The sequence below is a fragment of the Gobius niger genome (genome assembly GCF_951799975.1).
Source record: "Gobius niger genome assembly, chromosome: 6".
Lineage (NCBI taxonomy): Eukaryota > Metazoa > Chordata > Actinopteri > Gobiiformes > Gobiidae > Gobius > Gobius niger.
Genome location: NC_136857.1, coordinates 32,973,463 through 32,993,941, shown reverse-complemented (window position 1 = coordinate 32,993,941; position 20,479 = coordinate 32,973,463). Strand labels below are relative to the sequence as shown.

At 41.3% G+C, this 20,479-nt stretch overlaps 1 protein-coding gene across 2 annotated transcripts in view; it reads right to left on the bottom strand.

Annotated features, from left to right (window-relative positions):
* Positions 1 to 19,901, bottom strand: part of LOC306964103 (ephrin type-B receptor 2-like) — a 45,606-nt gene extending 25,705 nt beyond the window's left edge. Inside the window, exon 1 of one of the 2 annotated variants that reach the window (XM_079558000.1) lies at positions 19,738 to 19,901. In XM_079558000.1, coding sequence (XP_079414126.1) covers positions 19,738 to 19,831 — 94 coding nt within the window. In that variant the 5' untranslated portion in view covers positions 19,832 to 19,901. The remainder of the gene's footprint in view (positions 1 to 19,737) is intronic. The other variant, XM_079557999.1, reaches the window with a different exon arrangement.
* Positions 19,902 to 20,479: the final 578 nt, after the last annotated feature.

Sequence of the window (20,479 nt, the reverse complement as noted above, 5' to 3'; positions counted from 1 at the left end):
AAGGCCGTATTTGGAGCAGGGACAAAAGACCTTGTTATCCCTAAATCAAATCAATTAGCCTCTGTGAAGAACTATGTTACACTGTATGAACACAAGTCATTTTCTGCATTATATTCCGCTATATGCCTATATCCCTTAGTGAAATCTGTTGTCATATCTGGATCATACATATGTCGGAGGCCTGTCGTGTCCATAATCCCATCTGCCCGTCACCACTCCTCCTGGGCCTTCCTCTGTATGTTTGAGAGAAAGTAGGCCACAGAGGATGGTGGCCCTCCCCACACGCATAATCTGTGCACGCTGGATTAAACCCACTGGGACACACCAGCCACTAGATCACAATCTGCGAGCTCTATAGGAAGAAGCCTCACTAATATTTCATAAGAATGGGCCTTTATTTAGCTGGCTCACACCGCAACATCGACAAAAACGGCCACAACAGTGTTCAAACGTTCTCTCAGGGCAACGCAGCCCCGGCAAACCTCAACAAAGGAAGACGTAGCTAATATTATGGCTAACCTCCATTTTGCTAGCATCCATTTCAACAAGCATTTCAAAAGAGCACGGGATCGCTGTTATATAATGAAGGTTCATAGCTAAACATCCTACCACTGAAATATACAAAGAAATGCGGCTGCTCAAAGAAACCTTTCAGAATTGTATAGCATGTTTGATGTTTCATCAGTCGTAAATTGTAAGTGATTAAGATCTTCTCACTAACCACATATACCTGATGTCACAATCTGGTTAGAAATTATTGATGAGTGTACGGATAGTTTATGATTTTGTATTTTAGATAATGCGTGAAAGTGGCACAATACAACACTGCATAAATCAGGGGGTTTTATCCTTTTTTCAGGTTAAGGTCCCAGAGAGACTGGAGCACTGGACTAATATGGTCATATTTCCTGGTTCTTGTCAGGACTCGAGCAACAGCGTTCATAACCCTTTGTCTTTGTCCCATGTTCATCTGTAACAGTGACAGAGAGTATCTACAGACCTATGTTCACCTGTATCAGTGACAGAGAGTATCTACAGACCCATGTTCACCTGTATCAGTGACAGAGAGTATCTACAGACCCATGTTCACCTGTATCAGTGACAGAGAGTATCTACAGGCCCATGTTCACCTGTATCAGTGGCAGAGAGTATCTACAGACCCATGTTCACCTGTATCAGTGACAGAGAGTATCTACAGGCCCATGCTCACCTGTATCAATGACAGAGAGTATCTACAGGCCCATGTTCACCTGTATCAGTGACAGAGAGTATCTACAGGCCCATGTTCACCTGTATCAATGACAGAGAGTATTTACAGGCCCATGTTCACCAGCGGTCAGTGACATGTAGATCTGAGTATCATCTGCATAGTTCTGGTACGACACATTGTTGCTGTTTATTAGCATGTACAAGTTGAATAAGAGGGGTCCCAAAATTGACCCCTGGGGGACTGTACGTCCTGTCCTCGACATAGGATTTGAACCAGTTTAGAGCAGTACCAGAGATTCCCAAGCCTGGTTCACACAGCAGGATAATTAGGCCAATTCTCCCCTTCCGACAATCTTAAGGACGCCCCGAATATAATCTGATCAGATATCCCTGCCGCGTGGTGGCGTGCGTCTGCTTGGGATGACGTTGGGACCGCTCTGATCTCAAATTGGTTGCCGCAGCCTGTTGACTGTGACGTGTAGCCAAACAGAAAGCGAGGTGACGAGGTGGCGCCACACCCTCTTCATCGTCCACTGTGTTTGTTTACTCTGAAGTCACGTGTGATCTCCATAAGTTTTGTGACTACTAACACAGATAATGCTCTTTTTGTATTGGGCAATCAAAGAACGGATTTGGATGAGGATCTAAAATAAATCTCACATGTGACTGCCTTTAGTCGACATCTCCATGGAGACGAGCTGGAGACGTCCTGCTCTCAGTAAAGTTTACAGTCAGGTCTGAGGAGAGGCGAGCCGCTCACACAAAATGACTTAAGGACATCTGACCTTTGACATTTTTGAAGCATGACCTATCTCTCTCTCGCAGTGCCACATCATGTGACGTAGGTGACCATGGAATGCCAGTCTCAACATTTTAATGCTGTCCAGTCCTGTCCAGGCAGCGATACCCAGGAGGAAAGTTGTTCTCTGCCGCCCTCTGTCTCACTTCCCATTGATTTTACCTGTGAGGAAAACCCATTCCAACCCTTCCTTCCTTATAGGAACCAGGAAGTCTAGTTGTTGAAATTCTCTTCAGGATTTCTTTGTCACATTTTCCGAGTTGATGTGTCTTTGTGCGTGCCCTCAGTCATGCAAAATGACCAAAGATGGTGTCAGCATTTGGCCTCTCCCATTGTATTGGGGGTGACGTTGGAAGCTACCACGCACTTTCACACGAGACCAGTGCTTCACTGAGTCAAATGCCTTGGTATAATCACTAAAACATAAATATATATATTGTTTCATCTTTCTGATAACATTAGCCGCGTAAAAATTGCATTTCTTGTACCACTATCCTGTACAAAACCGCATTGCAATTTTGATCCATCTTTTGAGGATTTGGTCCTGCTCAACAATGACTTCACCTTCCTTTGACTTTATGCTTTCAGCTGAGGTACATGGCTTCTTCCTACATACTTCCTTTATATTTATGTGCATTTCCCTAGGACATAAATGCTTTTGTTTCTCTTTTTCCTCGCATCTTTTGTTGATGCCTCTTTCTTTCTTTTGCCTCTTCACACATTTTTTGATAACTTTGTCCACCTCCTTGTATCCATTGCCATTTTTGCCATCATATCTAAGATATCTTGTGTCATCCATTACTGTTTGTTTTGTTTCTTGTTTTGTGGAATTACTTCCTTGGCGCTTTCCACAATGGCTTATTGGAAAATGTTCTTGACTGAGTTTCTGGATCTTTTATTGATGATGATGAAATCAGATTGGTTCCTTGTTCTGTGTGCTGGGCTTTTTGAAGTGTACTTCCTTCTTGGTGGTTGTTTAAACCAAGTATTTGTAGTCATGAGATCTTTTCACCACTCCTCAGGTGCACTGTTGAGCGGGTCAGACTGTTTTTAATGCAGGCTAGCTGATACCATAGAAATGCACTAGCCTTGCACTAGCCTAGCGCCACGTAACTCTTCAAACATAAGAACTGCATGAATTACAACAAAAAAATGTCTCCAGAAATCAACAATACTCTGGATAACTAGGAAATGAGGCCCTATGTCAAAAATCCTGAAATATCCCTTTAAAGCTCTCCAAAGAACCATTTTTGAAACTTTTCTCTTGCTCGTTACAGGTTTTGTTAATATGTCAGCTGTCAAATCCTCTGATGGACTGTACACAATATTGATCTGTCCATCTTTTAAAGCTTCTCGAAGAAATACTACAATACTTTACATCAATATGCTTTGACCTCTGTCTGTTCACTGGATTTTTGGTCAGAGCAATTGCTCCTTGATTGTCTCCAGATATGGTGGTACAAGAGTACATTTTATTGTCCATCCCCTTTAACAGTTGGGTTAAGTACAAGCTTTCCTGTGTAGTGGCTGTGAGCCTTATGTACTCGGCTTCACAAGTCGATAAAGCCACAGTTGGTTGCTTCCTTGTTTTCCAAGATATCGCTGGACCTTGTTTTGTAAGAGCAAAACAATACGCTGTTGTACTACGTCTGTCTTCTACCGAAGATGCCCAGTCAGAGTCGCTCAATGCCACAAGATTTAGTTCTTCACTGCTTTTCTTAAAACTAACTCATAGTTATTTGTGCCTTTAAGATATCTGAGGACATGCTTTGCAGTCACTAAATCTTCCCTTTTTGGTTGTGCTAAAGTTTGTGAAAGTTTACTTACAACCCAGCTTATATCTGGTTGTGTGCAAGTTATGGCGTATATAAGACTGCCCACAATTTCCTGGTACTCTCTGGGATTTACAGTCTCATGTTTGTCATTTTCTTCACTATTGGTAGTGTCCGTTTTCAGGGGTAGACCTGGGTCTGCACTCAGACATGCCAAAACGTTCTAGCATTCTTTCAATATACTTTATCTGGTTCATTGTGATTTCATTCTCTCTTTGTTCAAACTGTATCCCGAGAAAGTAGGATATTCTCCCCAAGTCTTTCATGTTAAATTTCGATCTCATTGTTTCTTAAAATGCGTTAAGTAGTTCAAGGTTACTAGCAGCGATGATTAAATCATCAACCCAAATGGTTGATGATTAAAGTTTCATTCTCAACACATTTCCTGTACACACAATGGTCTGAGGGGTTTCTGTCATTTTGTTCGAGGTAATCTTTTAAGAGTTTGTACCAGTTACGACCAGATTGTTTCAAGCCATAAGGAGATTTCTTTAACTTGTACACCAATTTTTCTTGTGACCCTGTTTGTTCAAAACCTTCAGGTTGGTCCGTGAATATTTCTTCCTCTATGGGGGCATGTAAATATGCCGTCTTGACGTCCATTTGATGAACAACAAGATCGTTCTGAGCCGCTTTCTGCATAAGAGCATGTACAGATGTAATGTTAGCTGTTGGTGTAAATGTTTCATGGTAGTCTATTCCTTCTGTTTGGCTATATCCTTTGTTACAAATCTAGCTTTAGACATTTTTCCATGGTCGTTTCTTTAAGTGCGTACACTCATTTTCCACCTACATTGGTTCTACCTTCAGGTAGTGTAGTTAGTTCAAATGTCTCATTTTGTTTTAGGGAGGTCATCTCTTCTGCCATAGCTTGTTCCCACTTGGATGCCTCTGGTGACATCAAGGCTTCTCTATAGGTTTGGGGATCCCAAACCTATAATAATAATCAACACCCATAGAGGTTACATTTGGTTCATCCATACAGAGGTATTTTGGAGGTTTTGTTTCCCTTTTTGGATAACGTTCCTGTTGACCTTCTTGCTCAGTTTGTGTTGATTCTACTGTGTCATATTTTGTTTCATCTGTCTCTCCCTCAAAGTCCTGTATTTTCATCCTCAGTAGCTTTTTCATTTTGTTCACTGGGTAATTTGTAGTTGTACATTTGTATTTTTGAGTCACACTCTGCAGTCTGTGTTTGTTGTTCAGTCTGTTCAGCTGTGCTCTGTTTGATAAACTTTACCAGTCTATGCTTTGACACTTTTCCTGTGTGAGGGTTATAAACCAGGTATGCTGGGCTATTTTTACTATAACCCACAAATATCGCTTTTTCACACCTGGGGTCAAGCTTCTAGTGATCGTGAATGTAAACGTAACACTCAGATCCAAATATCCATAATTTTGATAGATCTGGTCTTTTACCTGTCAACATCTGATAGGGTGTACTTTTAGTTCTGTTGTTGAAGCACCTGTTGCGAATGTGAGCAGCATTTTGAATGGCATAAGGCCAGAGTGCTTTAGGTAGTCTCTTTTCCAACAACAGGCACCTACCCATTTCAAAAAGAGTTCTCCATTGTCTCTCAGCTGTGCCATTCTGATGAGGGGAATATGGCGCCGATGTTTCGTGTTTTATACCTTTTTCCTTTGAAAGTGTCTGAAAGGAGCTGCTTGTGAATTCAGTTCCATTATTATCTGATCTAATGCACTTAACATCACCGTAAGGTGCACTGTCTGTGAGAAACTTTTCTGTTGCCAATGTGGCTTCATTTTTGTGTTTGAGAAAATAGATTGACACCGCCCCTGAAAAATCATCTGTGAATGATATAGCATACCTATGGCCACTTTGGCTAGTTGGCTCAATGGGGCCTGTCAAATCTGTATGTACCAATTCAAGGGGCTTAGTGGCTTTTGGGTCACTTTTTCTGTTTCTGCGGTTTGTGAATTTCCCTTCACTACATACTTCACATTCTAGTTTTGTATTTCCTGAGATTTTCATCCACAACTTCAGGTAATTTTAGCACATCACTCACATTCACTCTTTGTGGATGATGTTCATTGTGTCCTTGAAGATCACCTGGGCTCCATTTGCTGTTGCTGCCTTCACTGAGAGTATGCTCTGGGTTCCATGAAGTGTTTTCTTGGGTCAAAGGTCTTGTCAAAGTGCGTAAACTTACTTTTCTCTGTTATAATGTGTGAGGTAGCTCCACAATCAACCATTCATCTTTCATCCATTATGTCAGTTGGTTAAAGTCTGTGGCTGACTCTAAACACAAAGGTTTGTTCTTCTTTTTTGTGTTTATTTTTCCTTCTGTATGTCCCGTCACTGTGCGTAGAACTTCTGTGATAAGTACGCCACTTTGTTCCCATATCCGTAACATGTGACTGTTTTAAGGTCAACTTTCATCACATTGTCTGCTTTCGGGTTATTTTTATCTTCGAATCTCTCAGTCTCTTCATAGCTTCGTAGGTTACTCTTAAACTGCGTGAATGTTATGTCTTCTTTGCTTTGAGTGTGAATGGCGAAAGGTTTGTACGTTTCTGGAAGTCCCTTTAAAATCATAACGATAATGAGGCCATCGCTAATGACTTCTTTTGCATTTTTCAAGGAAGTTACTGCTTTCTCTGCACGAATAATGTAGTCCGTCATTGGTTCAGCTGGTCTCTTTTGCAGGGATGTAGGTTACAACGCGATGATCCTGGGTTTACCTTGACTGGCGTAGTGATCTCGTAAAATCTTCAGGGCTTTTCTGCCATCATCAGCTGCATCCCGCATGATCAGGGATAGGCTTTTATCGTCGAGGAATTGTATAAGTTCTGCATAGCAATCAGCATTTTTGATGGCATTGGGATTGGTGGTTGAAAGTATAGTATCCTTCATGCCCATGATACGTAAATGGCCGAGTAATTTTATTAACCAAAAGGTTCATAGTCATCTCCGCTAAACACCAACCTTTGCCACCGTCCGCTAGTATCGCGCCTGGGCCCATAACTATAATAACATATAACGCCTGCTGCTTTCACGAAAAGGAAGTGATTCAAATTGAAAAAATTGTCAACAATGTCAACCAGCAAACATGCTAGTCTGTGACAAAGACGGAAGTTCAGAGAATGTTTGGTGAAAGTGTCTGAACTTTAAATCTCTAAGAACCTTCATGGGCCGGCATTGAGCGCAGAAAGGGATGATATGCAGGAAACAAAAGACAAAATGTTTGGGTTTGTGCGAATGCTAATCGGAGCAACTGCTGCCTCTAGACACAAGTGTTGAGTCGCATTTAGGTCAAAGCCTCGTTAGAAATCATCACTGAATGAACTGACCTTTGGAGATGCTACTTTAGATATGAATTAGCGTATTAAAGTGGCATCTGAGCTAAATGCTAAATCATTTTCCATTGCATTTTTACTTTTTTGGCAGTCAGAAACACAACCAATGGCCACTAAACATCATCTTCTAAAGTGTTAGGAAACCTTTTTAATATTAATGTCATGAAACGGAAATGTACTTAAAGGAACAGGCCACCGTTTTTACATACTAAGATATGTTCTTACATGAGCTTAGACGAGTTGATGCTTCACTGTCTGGTCTTTGTGCGTGCGCTCAGTCACGCAAAACGACCAAAGATGTTGTTAGCATTTGGCCTGTCCCAGTATTCCTATAGCTCCAAACGGGGGTGAAGTTGGAAGCGACCAAGCTCTTCCAAGCGCACACACAAAGACCAGACAAGTACGTATCAACACGTCCAAGCTCAGGTAAGGACCTATCCCTGTTCCGTTAATACAGGCCTGGCTTCTCCATTCATTTGCATGGGGATATAACACTCAATTAAAACAGGCCTGAGAAGCATTGGCAAACACATGAAGTACGCATTTGCAGGAACAGGCACAGATAGGTAAAGGCGTTTCTATGATTTATATGGGTCGAGCATAAAGCGTTGTTTATCTAGTCCACAACCTGGGGACTTAGAAGGGAGTACTTGGAATTAGGTTAATAAAGATCAAACTGAGCACTTTTTGAATATCACCGTACATTAATAGGCCCATATTATTTTACTGGAAAGATATCTAAAAGTGAATATGTTGTAAAAGTTGATCGCTTCCCTGCGAGACGTAAAAGGTTGTAAATCACTGATTTAGCAGCTGATAAATGGTGTGTAACAGTGAAACCATCTGTGCGTACTAATTAGGTTTTTAGGTTATGGATTTAACACACTCTATTAACAAGACCGTCAGTCTGCTGCTAAGTATGGCACTAACTCTCTGTGTGGCTCTCAGTGGTCCAGTGATTATCCATTGTAGTAGAGATTTTCAAAGATGGTCAAGTGAACTGGGTTGAGTTGATCATCAGAAGCTTCTTCTTAGAGTCAAAACGTCAGATTGGTAAAACAAAACACAAACTAAAGGTCTATAGCCAGTCCTGGGGGAGGGGTCAGGACAGCCATAGCTCTTCACCAGCCCAGCTCAAGCACGAGTATAATCAAATCAAGTTTTTGTCATGAAACCCAATTTCACAACAAGAATGCACCAAACAGTGAAACAAACAGTGAAACAAATAACCAATATGATGTCCAAGCAAATGCAGTGTCCAAATGAGCGGTCAGGAGCAGATGGAAACGTGCAGAGACCCAGGGCTGATGGGAGTCCCTCTGCAGAAAGGGCTGAAAGTAGGTAGTTATGACAATCCTAACCTCTTCCCTCAGGAGCGGGCAGAGTTAAAGGGACTAGATGCAAGCTGGGCACTTTTATACTCACTACTGCCACCTCAGGTCTTACGCGTAACTGCAGTGTCTATAGTAAACATGTGCAGTGTTTTTGAGTGACAGCAGGGACGTGCACAGATAGAGCCCAGGTGGTGCTCAAGCACCTGCCCCTTTGCCCTGTGCCCTTCTCACGCCCTGTTTTCTTTCTCCCCAATATTAAGTATTATTTCTTTTATTGTTCTTAGATATTTGCCTTACTAAGCCAACATGTGCTGGAATTACAGTTTTAATGCTCAACAACTTCAAAATGCGCTTCTTTCCTCCTCTGCCTCTCGAGCCGCGGCAGCTCTAACGGGCTCCTGATCACAGAAGGGCAGCTGTGCTGTCCCCGTGTTTAAACAAAGTCAATTCGATAACTTTATGAACGAGCCAGCGCGACATGACTGGATTCATAAGTTGAATGGAAACGAAAGGGCCGACAGGGCGAGGACGTCAGCGCCGCGCGTGTCGAGACCGTCCGGACAAAGTCAGCGATAAGAAGTCGGTAACATTAGCGGTTCTGTTTGGTCGCGCTATAAAATGTTCTGAAAATGAGCTGTATTATTCAGACTAAGTCAGGGCTGAGCGTAGACCATGTTTAAACTCTGTATAGCCCCTTTAAGCGGAGACACTACAGGTAAAACTCTTTTTTTGTGTGTGCAATTAACAGGTTTTGGCAGTTTTAGGCATATTGGTCTCTTCACATAGAGATGACGCATAGACACAAAACAATAATCATGACAATAACATGTTTAATTATTGCACTGGTTCAATGTTTTGTGTTTTCAACTGTCAATGTTGATTTTTTACATTTCAACCTGCATTGAGTTGCCCTGTGTACGAAATGCACGGTATAAATAAAGTTGCCTTGCCTTGCCGATGAGCAAGGCCAAATTTAATTTTTACACATTTTTCTACTAAAAGCAGCTTATTTTAAATCCAAAATCCCCTCTGAAAAAGTCTGTAACATAATATGTCAACAAAAACAATACATTTACACCTGGCTTAATCATTTTATACGAAAACATAAAATTACAGAAAACTTGCAATGCAATTTTTCCTCACATTTATGTCAAAAGTTTCAAATTGATATCCCTAAATTTAAAACGTTTCCCTGTTCGTCTGCAGCGATCGCATTAAATAGACCTCTAGGTTCAGTCTGACATTTTGATAATGAGAATAAGAAGAACCCAAAATCTATACTATTACTCCTGTTTTACCACGGCATTCATGCTGCCACTGAACATCAGCGTTTTAATGTTGTGTATTATATTCTGGTAGAATTGTATTTGTTGTGCTAGTTCCACAACAGAAAGGTAGAAGCATCTCAAACTGAAGAGTGCGTTGCAGATGCTCCTGCCCCTGACAGAAGTGGGTCATGAATGTCCCTCAAAAATCTCCTGCCTCACTCCCAGCCAGGCGGACTACCAAGTGGGTCAGACACAGCCGCTACATTTCACACATATGTTGCAGATGTAGACTAAAATTTAAGATGGACAGGGGCCAGATGACATATCAATATTTAAGAAATTTACTTTTTGCAAATTTCTTTGCTGCCTCATTATTATTGAAGCCCAATGTAAAAAAAAGTGTGTTGTCTGAGATGTGATTAGGTCCATTTAGAACTAATCTTTATTGTCATTTTCAAGCCCTACATTTACATTCAATAATAATAATAATAATAATAATAATAATAATAATAATAATAATAATAATAATAATAATAATAATAATGTTGTTTATAGAGATTTTATCAGTCTTTCCCAGACACCAGCTTCTCCTCCCCCATCACACTGTGGCCACAACTGCCCTGAGGCAAAAGTGTGGCTGTCAATATAGTGTTCTGTGTGGTTACTAAAAATAGATATGTGACATCACGCCGGCGCCGCAGTGTAGTCTGGGAACAGGGTAGGGACAAATGTTCTCCCTTTGTTCATTTGCCCTGTTTCATGTGAATAGGCTCAGAAATTATCCGAAGTTGAGACAAATAAATAAATAAAAATGAAAACATAAAATTTGGAAATTTTTCCTTATATTGATCAATATACATTTTCAGTTCAAAGGCTTTGGAATCGAACCCAGGACCACCTTCTTTATCTGTTTGAATCAGCCACTGATTCCAGACAGGACTAAATATCATTGTTGCGTTTTGAACCACGTTTTAATGTCATCCCCTTATCAACAACAGACCTGGAGCTGTGTTTTTCTTCATTCATGCATGTTTGATGACGTCAACTCACTGATCCATGTAAAAAAGCACAACATAAGCCACTGAAACCAGGAAGTGCCTCAGTAGAGCTGCTTGATTTTGAAAGAACATGTTTTTTTAATTCTACGTTCCAGGCAGATGGTCAATTTTCAACATCCCACTTGGAACTCTGCCCTGGAACTCTGCCCGAATTCATAGTTACAACTCGGAAATGTCCAGACTGCTCCAAGTTCAAGTACGAGATGAAGACAGTAATGGAGCGCCCCCCAGTGGAGGAGTGCAGCTAATGATAAAACTTTAACAAAACCACTGCACCAGTGAAGTGAACATTACTTTTGGTCATAGCCTTCAGTATAGTATGTACGTATGTATGTATGTAGCATGTTTTAAAGGAACAGGCCACCGTTTTTACATACTGAGACATGTTCTTACTTGAGTTTAGACGAGTTCATGTGTACCTGCCTGGTCTTCATGCATGCCCTCAGCCACGTAAACACAGCACAGAGGGTGTTAGCATTTAGCCTCTAAATATATATATATAAAAAATAAAAAAAAGATAGAAGCTACCAAGCATTTTCCCTATTTAAATATGGTTGCATGAAGTGTTAAACTATAACGTAAAATTACACAAAATTAAACAATGTGGATTTTCTAAGCGGATAAAAAGGGGAACTATATTGTAAGGCGTAATAATACCAGGAGTAGTTCGACAACCGTGCAGTAATATCTTCACTTCACTGTGCGGACGCCGAACTAGCGTGAAGACCAGACAGGTACAAATGAACTCGTCTAAGCTAAGGTAAGAAGAGTATGTAAAAACGGTGGCCTGTTCCTTTAAATGACATGTTTGTGGAAAAACATTTATGTAGCATTAGCATCTTATGAGCTAACTGTTGTAGCATTAGCCGTATGTGTTTATTCAGCTGGCGTAATACCAGTTTCCTGGAATGCACCATTTTGACCTCAAAGACACAACGTCTGCAACCACAGAAATAAAAGGAGAAGCGGCGTTCGATAACGTATGCGGAGAGTTAGCAAGTCAGCTAGACTTTTCAGAGTCTGTTCGCCTGATCAATGATTTTTTTTTCCTATAGAGCTTATGCGTGTGATGTCATGAGAATATTGAGTGGATATCTCTACTTCTATTTAGATTTAAATAGAAATAGAATCTGCATAGCCTCTATAGCCGTTAGCTTTAGCCACCAAACATTGCAAATTATGAACAATCCAGATGTTTTCAGCTGTTGTCAACCCATCCACCACATTTAGGTCAGAGCCTCAAGAGAAATCCTTAATGAATGTACAGACCTCCGGAGATTTTACTTAAGACTCAAATTAGCGTCTAAAAGTATCGCTAACTCAAATGCAGTTTCTGCTTTTTGTGATGCCAGATACACACTCAATGGTCACTAAACAGCATGTTAAAGGCCCTAGACCTGATTGTTTTAGCGGAATGAAATTTGTTTAGTCCTCCTTTATTGTAAACTGTGGAAATAATATTGTGCATCGGATTGAAAGCATTTGTATCAATTTCTTGAACTTAAAGGTTAGATATCTAGCATTTCTATGACAGTGATCTTGAGAAGGGACGTACTCACACACGACACACGACAGCCATCAAACTGTCAGCGCAGCCACCAACCAGCGGCCACTCCTAATATTTACACCGGCTAGGTCACATCATATCATATCATATCAACACATCGTCTGCGTTCAGACCCTTCTCACTTGTTTAGATTACAAACATTACAAAAAAAGAGGCAACCATTTTAAAATCAAGATTCTGACCCCTGCCATCCTCACTCGTGACCTGAATCCTTAAAGGAATAGGCCACCGTTTCTACATACTGAGATATGCTCTTACCTCACTTTAGCCGAGTTAATATATCCCCGTCTGGTCTTTGTCCGTGCGCTCTGTCACGCAAACGGAGCACATACGCAGCCTCTCCCACATGTCACATAGCTCCAAAAAAGCTCACGATAGAAGCTACCAAGCTCTTCCACGTGTTCCCTAATTAAATAAAGTTAAAGAGGGGGTATTATGCTTTTTTCAGCCACATAGCACCAGTCTATAGCACACTACAATCATGACGAAACCTTCTGTTGGTCTGTCAATGCAGTAAATTAGAATAACTACCTTGTATAAAATTGCTCTTTCAAAATGGCGGTAGCGGATGACTTGAAATAGGCCTCTGTCTCTTTAAGAACCTCTGACCCTTTCCGACACGCCCCCTCCACACGCTGTCTGTGGCATCACAACAACACTGCGCTCGTTGTCTCAAGTATTGAAACTACGATCGGTGCATTTTAATTTTTATTGTTGGAAAGGAGCTACTGTTTATCACTTTGTGAACAATGGCCACACAGGATATTATTTGGAGACGAACCTTCCACACCGGACGCTTGGAAGGGGCTCTTGCCTGACAAATAACTGCTGTTTGGAGGCTATCTCTTTGCATCTGCCATGCCCTATGGATCTCTAACTATACCCCCATGGACGACACCAGGATCTGCAGGAGCCCATACGATTCAAAAGACGGACATTATCTCCGCAGGTGGACAATGGTTTTTCGAGGTTACCCGTTAGCTTGTTATAATCGACTACAGCTCATTGTTGATGAAAAGTCTGCAATAAACCATAAATGTGTAAAGCCAGGCTCATTGTGTAATAATCGTAAAGGCTGCTTCGAGTAGTTGCTGCTTTATTGACGTTATTTGTGCACAGTATGCTGCCTGTTTTCAATGAATGTTGTGAAGGTGAAGGTTGTTAGCCTGTCGCGGCTAATAGTGCCTTAGCTCCGGGAGAAAACCACTCGGCCACGACTCACTGTAGATGAAATGTGAGCAATAAACTACAAACTCAACAAGCCAGGCTCCGTGTGTGATCACCATAAAGGCTGCTTCAAGCAGTTGCCTGTTTTAGTGACGTTTTCAATGCATAATATGCTGCTTGTATTCAGTGAATTTTCCCGTTAGCTTGTCGCGGCTAGCTTGTTAGCTCCGGGAGAAAGCCACTCGTCTATGACCCATTGTAGATGAAATGTGAGCAATAAACTTCCAAATCAACAAGCCAGGCTCCGTGTGTGATCATTGTTAAACGGTTCTTTATGTGTGTGGTGGTTTTATTGACTTTATTTGTGCATATTTCTCGTTTTCACGTGATGACTCGAGGTTTAGCTTAGCATTAGCTTTCTCCGGAGGCTCTGTGCATCATCAAGGCCCAGCGCAGAACCAGACACTGAAATAAGCGTTCTTGTCACCGGTTTTAATCCTGGGTGTTTCGGTAACAGAAACACTGATGTGTGTTTTTGTAAAAGTCTGCTGTGGCTCCGGTTCACAACACATGAAGCTAATCCTCCATGATGACTCTGTTTACATCTTAGGGCTAGACACTGCGGGGAGGGGGTTCTGCTGAGGGGCAGTGGTTGGTTACTCGGCTGGTGACGAAAGGTCGGAGGCGTATCCTGGAGGTCGAGGGCGTTTCCTGAAGGAATCAGGCGTTTTATCCCTAAAATGGCCGCCATCAGAGTTTCTACAGATTACTCGAAAATACGTGAATGTGCCCAGGCAACACTTCAGGCATGGTTTTAATGAGGGAATGACTTAATAACATGATGTAAAGCTTGAAAAAGTCATTTTTGCATAATACCCCCCCTTTAAGTGAAGTGTTTTCATGCGAAGTATACTTACACAGAAATGTAACGTGTCGATTTTATAAGCAGATAAAAAGGGGGACTATATTGTGAGGCGTAATGATACGAGGAGCAAAACGTCCGCGCAGTAACTCCTAAAGGTTATTGACGGAAGTCCCCCTTTTTATTTGCTTATAAAATCGACATGCTACATTTCTGTGTAAATATACTTCGCATGAAAACACTTCACGTAACTTTATTTAAATAGGGAACACGTGGAAGAGCTTGGTAGCTTCTATCGTGAGCTATTTTGGAGCTATGTGACATGTGGGAGAGGCTGCGTATGTGCTCCGTTTGCGTGACAGAGCGCACGGACAAAGACCAGACAGGGATATATTAACTCGGCTAAAGTGAGGTAAGAGCATATCTCAGTATGTAAAAACGGTGGCCTATTCCTTTAAGGAAACACGACCAAACCGTTTGAACACACTGGAGGCAGAAGGAAGAATCTAGAGCAGATGAGGGGGCCACTTTGGAAACAGTGGTGTTTTTCCCCCTTAAAGGGATATTTCAGGATTTTAACATAGGGCGTCATTTCCTAGTTATCCAGAGTTTTGCTAATTTCTGGAGATATTTTTTTTGTAATTTATGCAGTTCTTCTGTTTGAAGAGTTTCGTGGCACTAGGCAAATGCAAGGCTAGCGCATTTTTACGATATCAGCTAGACTGCATTAAAAACAGTGTGACCCGCTCCACAGTGCACCTGAGGCAAATCACTTATAACACCAGACTAACCATATAAATGTCTGTGTCCATAGAGTCATTTTAACCATTTTGCATCTAAAATAACTTATATTTGAGCAGCATCAGCTTCTTGGTTGTATAAGCTATGCAGCGGCGGAGTGATCTGCTTGAAAATAGTCCCTCAAAATCTTTCAAGATCTTTCATGTGATGCAAGGTCAGTTATATTCCAAAAAATACTCTATGGACACAGACATTTATATGGTTAGTCTGGTGTTATAAGTGATTTGCCTCAGGTGCTCTGTGGAGCGGGTCAGACTGTTTTTAATGCAGGCTAGCTGATATCGTAGAAATGTGCTAGCTTTGCATTAGCCTAGCGCCACGTTACTCTTCAAACAGAAGAACTGCATAAATTACAAAAAAGAATATCTCCAGATATCAGCAACACTCTGGATAACTAGGAAATGAGGCCCTATGTCAAAAATCCTGAAATATACCTTTAATAGGCAATGTATATCAGAACTGGTCATGTTTAGAGGGCTGGACTGAGGGGCTAGGCAGGCCGAATCCAGCCTTAGTTTGCCCATGCCTGATCTAGAGCCGTGATGTTAACTGATACTTTCACCTTAGTGCCAGAATTGATTTAAAAAAACTGAACAAAACATATGTAGGGTGAATATGGGTAAAGTGGGACACTTTTTGAAAATTCAGTTTCCACCTCATTTTTTGTTTGGAATTAAATGCCAAAGTCTTCAATGTTATATATTTTTTAAAAAGCTTTAGATGTCTATTTTACACCAGTGGAGGAAAAAAAGTCAAATGTTTAACACAGAAGCTATAATTTTGCCTCAAACACAGGTTGGTCCAATGAGAAATTTTTCGAGGTGCTATTGGTAAAGTGGGACACTTGTAATTGGTAAAGTGGGACACTATTAACATGGTAATTTTTGTATTCAAAATAATTAATATTATTGTAGCAACTACTTTTATGAATATGTGAAGAGGTTATGAATAATAATAACCATTCTAATGGTTATTCTAACTGGTGTGTGAGACACATGACCATGATGGACATGTGTCTGATGTGCAGCCTGTGCTGTTGGTGCGAAGGAGCTGTCAGACATGTTACAGTGTGGAATAACTAACCGGGACCTTTGGTATACACTAAAAACAAAAGTGACAGAACAATGGAAGTATAATACAGTAAAGTGCCTTCATCAGATTTGTTTTTGTTTATAAATGAGTGAGGAATAATCTGAAGGACATGCCCAAAAAAACACATGTTAATCTGTGAACTCAGGCCGCCTTTAAATGGTGAAGTATACAGGAACAAGCATGTTTTAAAGATTTGAAAAGAAATATATATATATAGCCGGTATTAAAAAAAAAAAAATCTACAATTAAAGAACTTAGAAACCTCAAATAACAACTTAATGTTGAAATGTTGCTAAACGGCAATCAACAGTTCGTAGTGAACAAGAGCTACAGTTAAAACTTCAATCAGAAATGTGATCATCAGAAAACTTAATCAAAACAACAAATATAGAGTTAAATTGATCTAATTTGAAGATGTGTGAATACAAGAAACACCTAATACCCAGGATTTTCCACAAAAATATACTGTCCCACTTTGCCAATATGAGGCTGTCCCACTTTACCAATAGCACATTGGTAAAGTGGGACAGTGATAAAATCTGTTATAAAAATAAAAGTATAAAGAATAAATATGTGATTTTGAGATGTTTTGTTTGCAGATGCATTCCATTATATAATGTATCAACAAAATCTGCATGTCTGTTAGTTTTAAAAAGTTATAACCTTAAGATCATAAATCCATAAATGCTATGTCATTGGACATACCTTCGCCTTTTTACTACTTGGTGGTAGATTACGGTTTGCCACCACATATGAAGTGAATTAATATCCACAAAACCATTATTTTCTTATCCTGCACATTCTAATTATTCAGTGTGTATGTATTTTTAGTAATAAAATATGACACATTAAAAAATAATCATGATTAAAGTTAAGTGTCCCACTTTACCCATTGTCCCACTTTACCCATATTCACCCTACTTTGACTTTGAGCCAATCTTTTTCACCTAAAAAAGATTTGTATTACTGCTATTGTAAGACAAAGGTTCTCTTCCTTTACCATGCTTATTTTATGGAGTTTTGCCAGAGCCAGAGATTTCCAGGAAGTAACAACAACATCTCACTGCAACGAGCGGATTCCCACACATATTCAATCACAAATATTGACATATTTTGAATCCAAATATGGTCATTTCCTTTGTGGGAGAAATATACACAGGGCGCATGTGCAGACAAAGGGACTAAACTTTAGGGCCGTTTTCATCATTTGACCTTTAGTCGCTCCATAAGACTCCACACTTCACAGACTCCACACAAAAACATTTTTTTTTACACAAGATTTTTCACACGGATTTTTACACATCTATTTCCTAACAGATTGATTGAGCTTTGAGCACATAAGACAAGCCTCTATGTATGTGTTTGGTCCAAACTCATTCCTAACTTTTCTAACATATTTGTAATATCCTGATTCTTCACAGAGTTTATTGGAACATTTCAGAACTTGCCTGGTCATGGCGATGTGAAAACAGTAAGCGACCTCCCTCTCTCCTGGTACAGCCCCATTTTTTTTTTACCTTTTTCTACGAACTGCATTTGTGTTTTCTGTTCCTCATTGTTTTACTGGATACTTTTGTACATCTTTGCTGTGTTTTTGTGGAGGTTTGGTGGATTTGTTTATTTCGAGAGTCTAAAATGGTCCTGAAGAAAGCAGCTTTTTAAAGGTAAGCTTTGAGAACAACAAATTTCTTCTTCTGAAACACTGAAGAGGCACCAAGAGCCCCCCCTGCAGCACAGGGGAGGCATCACAAGAGGAGCTACAGGAAACAAAAAGAGGACAAACAAACAAGGAGATGGTGAAAGACTGTTGTGGCGCGGAGGGAGCTGTGCAGGAGGAAGAGGAAGGAGGAGCTGGAGCTGACCAGTGCAGGACACCACGCTCTGAAACAGGGACAAACCCAGGAGGCGCTGCACCGTTTCAGAGGGTCAGAGGAGACTGAGAGCAGCTAACCAGGTTTCTTGGTCATGGTCATGCAGGTCAGGTTGACACACAGTGGCAGCGGCTCAGGACTGACACTGAACACGATTTTGTTGTACGCTTGTACAATGACAATAAAGCACTCACTCACTTACTCACTTACTTTCACTGATAGTTCATGAAACTGATACAAATGCTTTGTAATTGGATGGACAGTGTTTTTCCCCTTTTTCACCTGCAGCTCCTTGCCTTAATCCAAATGGTTATTTTCAGCTTGTTCATTTGCCTTATCATTAGTTGCTGACGAAGCCACTTGAGACAGGAGGTGAAATATCCTCAACACTAAAACAACCCAGTACAGACGATAGTTTATGAGAAAGAAACTTTGACTGCTTGGCAGAGCTGTCCACTTCGGATGCTCTCAAAAACCAACCCTGACAATGTTACTTAAACAAGTGGATCTAAACTGAAACAGAGCTACACCTGGGTAAACCTTCCCCAAAAATCATTTGGAATCAAGAGTGAACGGTGTTATATAGGGGAGAGTGGAGCCAGAGGCAATTTGCCCCTCGTGTCGGGGTAAAAAGCCGCCTCTGGTCCATAAGAAACATAACAAACTAGAACATTTCTTTTTCGAGACAGAATTGCATAGTCCACAGATGGTGCAAATGAAAAGAGGAATATGGATTATCATCTGGGAAACACTCAAATGTGGTTCGGCTGACCCCCTCTCTAGGGGTGCAATGAGCCACAAAGACACTTTTCTTTTTCAGACCAACATTTTTAAAGCCATATTTTCCAGACGAGTTTTGAAGATGCAAACAAGTAGTAAACATCCCAAAATGTGTGTGAACAGTAAAATGGTGTCTGTCTGTGATACAGTTTTCACAATAACCACCAAAGTAAAAAGTGTCTCACTGTACCCCACTCTCCCCTATGCATGTGTGGGATTACCAAACGCGTTCCATAATCGTATGCCTTTTGTTAATCTGCCAATGGATGTTTTGAAAAAGTAATTCGTCGCCTCTCCTGCCTCCATCTCCAGACAAAAAAGTGGGCTGCCATGACACGCTCTCGGTTCTCCCTCATACTGCGTTCCCCTTTGGCCAAACCCAGACGCACAGACAGTAAAACAAAACTAAACAAAACAAAAAAAACAGGGCAGGGCACACGCAGCGTCCCCAGGCACTTCTGAGCCTTGAACACCCCCCTCACCCCCACAACTGTCAATCCACGCGCATATCAGGCGACCCAAAAGTGAAAGCGGCGCCTTAAACGGAGCTGCACTCGCGCCACGACGGTCCCCGTGCGTAAAAGCGACGCTCGCCTCCCCAACTCCCGAGAAAAGCGGACAAAAGCGCCCGTCCGGACTTTGCAGTTCAGGGTAAAGTGTCCCCCCAGCCACCTGCTTCAGTGATGGAGCGGTACTGTCTCCTCTCCAGTCCAGACCCCGACCCCCCCTCTCCCTCTCCACCGCGGATTCACTCGTTTTGTTTCGTCCAAAAGCGTTACCTTCCAGCGCGTAAACGGTCGGTACCATCCACAGCAGAAGCAGCGCGTCCATCACGGAGAGAAGGATAATCCAGGGCAGGAGGGGAGTCTTCATGATGCCGCGGCCATGGACAGCTCTCTCCGTCACAGGCTCACAGCGCGCATCACAGCGCGCATCACAGGGCGCATCAGCCGCGGGACCGGAGAGGGCAGTGCGGAGTGAGGGCGACAGGGGGCGCCAAACGGAGCCCTGGGAACGGAGTACATTCCGTGTACTCGAGTAACTTATAGCCTCTATCTATTTGAGTAATGAGCAGAGGTGGGTAGAGTGACCAAAATATGTACTCAAGTAAGAGTAACGTTACTTTAAAATCATTTTACTCAAAAAGGAATAGAAAGTAGGGCACTCAAATATTTTCTCAAGTAAGAGTAAAAAAAAGCACTTGAAGTAAATGTTACTTCAGTACTGCGAGTACTGATTCATGTAAAAAAAAAAAGGACGGAAGGCTGCATTTAGACTTTAGGACATTTCTCCTGGACCCAAGGAGCTGGACACGACCAGGCTGTTTTGGATCAGAGACAGGAGGTCTAAGACAGAAATGTATACATTTCACATTTTACTTTCACATGACCCAGACCGTTCATCCACAGTGAGAGTAGGTATTTTCACACTAAATGCAGGGACACTATTCTGTCTCTGGACACAGCAGCTCTTACAGAGCGGGCACAGGTATTTTGGGTTAAAATGATTTGTTGTGTTTCT